General features: G+C 47.4%; 1 protein-coding gene across 1 annotated transcript in view; it reads right to left on the bottom strand.

Annotated features, from left to right (window-relative positions):
* Nucleotides 1–2063: 2063 nt before the first annotated feature.
* The window catches only part of LOC310859143 (protocadherin-10-like), a gene marked incomplete at its 3' end in the record, with an annotated part of 17039 nt that continues 13406 nt past the window's right edge, over nt 2064–5696 (bottom strand). The window contains exon 3 of the mRNA XM_083765544.1: nt 2064–2581. Coding sequence (XP_083621670.1) covers nt 2064–2581 — 518 coding nt within the window. The remainder of the gene's footprint in view (nt 2582–5696) is intronic.

The following is a 5696-nucleotide window of genomic DNA, read 5'->3' as shown; positions in this document are numbered from 1 at the left end:
GACACCACAGTCGTAGGGTCCCTTAGTATCTATACTGGACCACACCACAGTCGTAGGGTCCCTTAGTATCTATACTGGACCACACCACAGTCGTAGGGTCCCTTAGTATCTATACTGGACCACACCACAGTCCTAGGGTCCCTTAGTATCTATACTGGACCACACCACAGTCCTAGGGTCCCTTAGTATCTATACTGGACCACACCACAGTCGTAGGGTCCTTTAGTATCTATACTGGACCACACCACAGTCCTAGGGTCCTTTAGTATCTATACTGGACCACACCACAGTCCTAGGGTCCTTTCACTGCGCAAAAAGCATGGAATTCGGATGTGTATATTACAGGAAACTCCCGTTAAACTTTCCAACAAACTCCGGTAAACTCCCACACCTGCATATTACCGTATATTACTGTATATGCCTGCTAAACTTGAGGTTTACGGGCAAATCTAGTGCCCATAATTGCCCGTTAACTCCTCTTTTGACGCAGTGTTTAGTCGTAGGGTCCTTTAGTATCTATACTGGACCACACCACAGTCGTAGGGTCCTTTAGTATCTATACTGGACCACACCACAGTCCTAGGGTCCCTTAGTATCTATACTGGACCACACCACAGTCCTAGGGTCCTTTCAATGCGCAAAAAGCATGTAATTCGGATGTGTATATTACAGGAAACTCCCGTTAAACTTTCCAACAAACTCCGGTAAACTCCCGAATTGTACCATCACACCTGTATATTACCGTATATTACTGTATATGCCCGCTAAACTTGAGGTTTACAGGCAAATTTAGTGTCTATAATTGCCCGCTAACTCCCCTTTTCACGCAGTGTTTAGTATCTATACTGCACCACACCACAGTCGTAGGGTCCTTTAGTATCTATACTGGACCACACCACAGTCGTAGGGTCCTTTAGTATCTATACTGGACCACACCACAGTCGTAGGGTCCCTTAGCATCTATACTGGACCACACCACAGTCGTAGGGTCCTTTAGTATCTATACTGGACCACACCACAGTCGTAGGGTCCTTTAGTATCTATACTGGACCACACCACAGTCCTAGGGTCCTTTAGTATCTATACTGGACCACACCACAGTCATAGGGTCCCTTAGTATGTATACTGGACCACACCACAGTCCTAGGGTCCTTTAGTATCTATACTGGACCACACCACAGTCGTAGGGTCCCTTAGTATGTATACTGGACCACACCACAGTCGTAGGGTCCCTTAGTATGTATACTGGACCACACCACAGTCTTAGGGTCCCTTAGTATCTATACTGGACCACACCACAGTCGTTGGGTCCTTTAGTATCTATACTGGACCACACCACAGTCGTAGGGTCCCTTAGTATCTATACTGGACCACACCACAGTCGTAGGGTCCCTTAGTATGTATACTGGACCACACCACAGTCCTAGGGTCCTTTAGTATATATATACTGGACCACACCATAGTCGTAGGGTCCCTTAGTATCTATACTGGACCACACCACAGTCGTAGGGTCCTTTAGTATCTATACTGGACCACACCACAGTCGTAGGGTCCCTTAGTATGTATACTGGACCACACCACAGTCCTAGGGTCCTTTCAATGCGCAAAAAGCATGTAATTCGGTATGTGTATGTAATGTGTATATTACAGGAAACTCCCGTTAAACTTTCCAACAAACTCCGGTAAACTCCCGAATTGTACAACCACACCTGTATATTACGGTATATTACTGTATATGCCTGCTAAACTTGAGGTTTACAGGCATATTTAGTGTCTATAATTGCCCGCTAACTCCTCTTTTCACGCAGTGTTTAGTATCTATACTGGACCACACCACAGTCGTAGGGTCCTTTAGTATCTATACTGGACCACACCACAGTCGTAGGGTCCCTTAGTATCTATACTGGACCACACCACAGTCGTAGGGTCCCTTAGTATGTATACTGGACCACACCACAGTCCTAGGGTCCTTTAGTATCTATACTGGACCACACCACAGTCGTAGGGTCCCTTAGTATGTATACTGGACCACACCACAGTCCTAGGGTCCCAGACAGTGAACTTTAGTATCTATACTGCACCACACCAAAGTCATAGGGTCCCAGTGAACTTTCGCACTGATACTCACAGAGAAACGTAGTGGCCTTGTACGGCAGCGTCCCCCTATCATACTCTTTCCTGTCCAGCGTGCTGGAGCTGTACTGCTGCTGCTGCGGAGCAGAAGGCGGAGGATGGAGGTGATGGTGGAGACTGTGGTGTGACTGAGACCTCGCACACCCGTCCTTGCCAAAGGTGGAGAATGACGAGGTCACGGATGAAGATGTGAGCTGGTTTTCGGACGGGTGTTGTTGGTGTTGGTGGTGGTGTTGGTGGTGGTCGGCGGCGGCGATGGCGGTGGAGGGTACCTCAGTGTCGGGCAGTGGCGTGGCGTCCATGCCGGGCACGTGCAGGTTGCTGCGGTAGTCGGGCCCGCCCCCCTGGCGCCCGCCGTCCGACGGCACGAAGGACGGCATCCAGCAGCGGTCGGAGTGACCCAGGGCCTTGCACTCCTCCGTGCAGTTGGAGAACAGGTCGACGGTACCTGCAACAAAAGGTACACAAAAAGGTGTAGGCGTCAAAATGTATACCATAAAGAACTAAACAATATCAAAGTGATCATTATGACAGAAGGTGCCATTTCAAGTTTTCAAAATGTATAAACATTGGGCCACCTCAGCATCACATTCTCATTCAAATGATTCACTTCATCCAATCACACACTCATTCCATCTTCATACCGACTATATTTAAACGGGACGTTTGCACTGCTCATCCTGCCTGTTTGCTGCTGCACACTCTGATACTGCTGCTGTCTGCTTAAACCTTTGCTGCTCACCCTCCTCCACCCCAGCTACCACCTGTCCTTTTGGATCTGCTGTTTAGGTACGGGGGGATTCGGAGTCCCTATGGTTGGGGGACTGATGTGCTTGATCTCAGTATCTAAAAAGCAGACACTATTCATCGCCAAACCATAATAAATATATCTCATTTTATATTAAATAAATATATATTCCATTCATGACTTAATTGTCCTGACTGAACTTCTTCACTCCTCTGTGCAGTTGGAGAACCACCCGCTTTGAATGTGATCAACCGATAATCACCAGTAGGTTACTTATCAAGACGATCTTATCGACCTACTGCATGTAGTCTGGGAGCCTACTGGCTGTGATTAGAAAACGCGGAGGTGACTGCGCTGCTCCATGCTTACGGTTAGGTTTAGGTTAGGGCAGAGCCATAGAGTTAGACAGAGTCTACGTTCACTTCATGGGGCTAGATCTGCTTCTACAATAAATGGTAAATGGTGCATTTATATAGCGCCTTTATCCAAGGCACTTTACATAGATTGTGCATTACATTCCCCCATTCACACACACACATTCATACACCGATTGCGGCGGAAGCCATGCAAGGTACCAACCAGCACATCGGGAGCAATTTGGGGTTCAGTGTCTTGTCCATAAGGACACTTCGACATGTAGACAGGAGGAGCCGGGATGCTCTACCTCCTGAGCCACAGCCGCCCAATGACAATGACATGACAATGACTTATATTGGTTTGTCCCCGTTTCGTTTGTCCCTTCAAAAAGGGGACAACCGGAAGCTTACGGAATGCATTGGAGTCTCTGGGCTCGCGCGAGTACATGAACCACAGTACGTGACCAGGCTGTTGTTTGCCCCCCTCACTGTCAAGTACAATATTTGCCTCTGAGATGCAGTGGAGTAGAAGAAAAAGTACTGGATATTGGAGATAATCAAGTAAGGGAATGGAGGAGGTGACGTATGAAGGGAAGATGAGGAGGGGAACAAGAAGTAAACAATATATATGGAAACGAGGAGATACTGCAAGTTAGCAAATCATTTGCCCAAGCTGAAGGAGACAAAAAAAAATGCTGCAGCGAAAAGCTATTCATCAAACAAGACATGGCCAACATTGATGAAGTGAATTGTTTGTCTTGCTCTCCTCCTCATTCATTCTGAACCAAAATGTGTAATCAAAGCGATGCGGAGAAAAAAAGAACACTATCTTCACCCTCTCTCTGCTCACATCAGAACCATCTCAACACCAGAAAGACAACGAGCACCAAACAAATACTGTCATTTCTCTTATTCTGTCTCGCCCTTAGAAAGGAAAGAAGACACAATTACATCAAAGGCAGGCATGAAACGAGATAACAAAAAAAGAAAAAACTGAAACAACAACAGCATGTTTGCCGATTGCTTATTCACGCTGCTTTAGTCCTTCAAACCAAACGTGATATGACAAGCAACACGCACGGCTGACACCGAGGCAGGCTCTCTGCGCCAGAGAGAACAGAACACTGGAACTCACAGAAAAGAAATGATCATCTCTAGATGCTAGGATGAATACCACGGTCCCGCCTGCACGCACACACGCACGCACGCACGCATGCGCGCACGCACGCGCGCACACGCACACGCACACGCACACAAACAACACACACATGCACGCAAGCACACACAAAAACAGCATGGAAGAGGTACAGTTAAGTTAATTATGCTCTCTTTGAGTGAATAAAGAGAGGAATGTAAGAGGCAAAGAGGAGGGAGGATGAGAGTACAGAAAGAAATAGGAGAGGAAACACGGTCATCATAATAATGGGAGCCTCGAGTCATTCTGCTCGTCTGCTGATTGGATTTGCGGTCTTTCAGAGGAGGACAGACAGCAGGACAATGTGAGTCTTTCAGAGGACAGACAGCAGGACAATGTGAGTCTTTCAGAGGACAGACAGCAGGACAATGTGAGTCTTTCAGAGGACAGACAGCAGGACAATGTGAGTCTTTCAGAGGAGGACAGACAGCAGGACAATGTGAGTCTTTCAGAGGAGGACAGACAGCAGGACAATGTGAGTCTTTCAGAGGACAGACAGCAGGACAATGTGAGTCTTTCAGAGGAGGACAGACAGCAGGACAATGTGAGTCTTTCAGAGGAGGACAGACAGCAGGACAATGTGAGTCTTTCAGAGGACAGACAGCAGGACAATGTGAGTCTTTCAGAGGACAGACAGCAGGACAATGTGAGTCTTTCAGAGGACAGACAGCAGGACAATGTGAGTCTTTCAGAGGAGGACAGACAGCAGGACAATGTGAGTCTTTCAGAGGAGGACAGACAGCAGGACAATGAGAGTCTTTCAGAGGAGGACAGACAGCAGGACAATGTGAGTCTTTCAGAGGACAGACAGCAGGACAATGTGAGTCTTTCAGAGTACAGACAGTAGGACAATGTGAGTCTTTCAGAGGAGGACAGACAGCAGGACAATGTGAGTCTTTCAGAGGACAGACAGCAGGACAATGTGAGTCTTTCAGAGGACAGACAGCAGGACAATGTGAGTCTTTCAGAGGACAGACAGCAGGACAATGTGAGTCTTTCAGAGGACAGACAGCAGGACAATGTGAGTCTTTCAGAGGACAGACAGCAGGACAATGTGAGTCTTTCAGAGGAGGACAGACAGCAGGACAATGTGAGTCTTTCAGAGGAGGACAATATGAGTCTTTCAGAGGACAGACAGCAGGACAATGTGAGTCTTTCAGAGGACAGACAGCAGGACAATGTGAGTCTTTCAGAGGACAGACAGCAGGACAATGTGAGTCTTTCAGAGGACAGACAGTAGGACAATGTGAGTCTTTCAGAGGAG

The sequence above is a fragment of the Protomyctophum parallelum genome, assembly GCF_964188405.1.
Source record: "Protomyctophum parallelum genome assembly, chromosome: 5".
NCBI lineage: Eukaryota > Metazoa > Chordata > Actinopteri > Myctophiformes > Myctophidae > Protomyctophum > Protomyctophum parallelum.
Note: the sequence above shows the minus strand (reverse complement) of the source record. Positions and strands in the feature narration are given on the sequence as shown.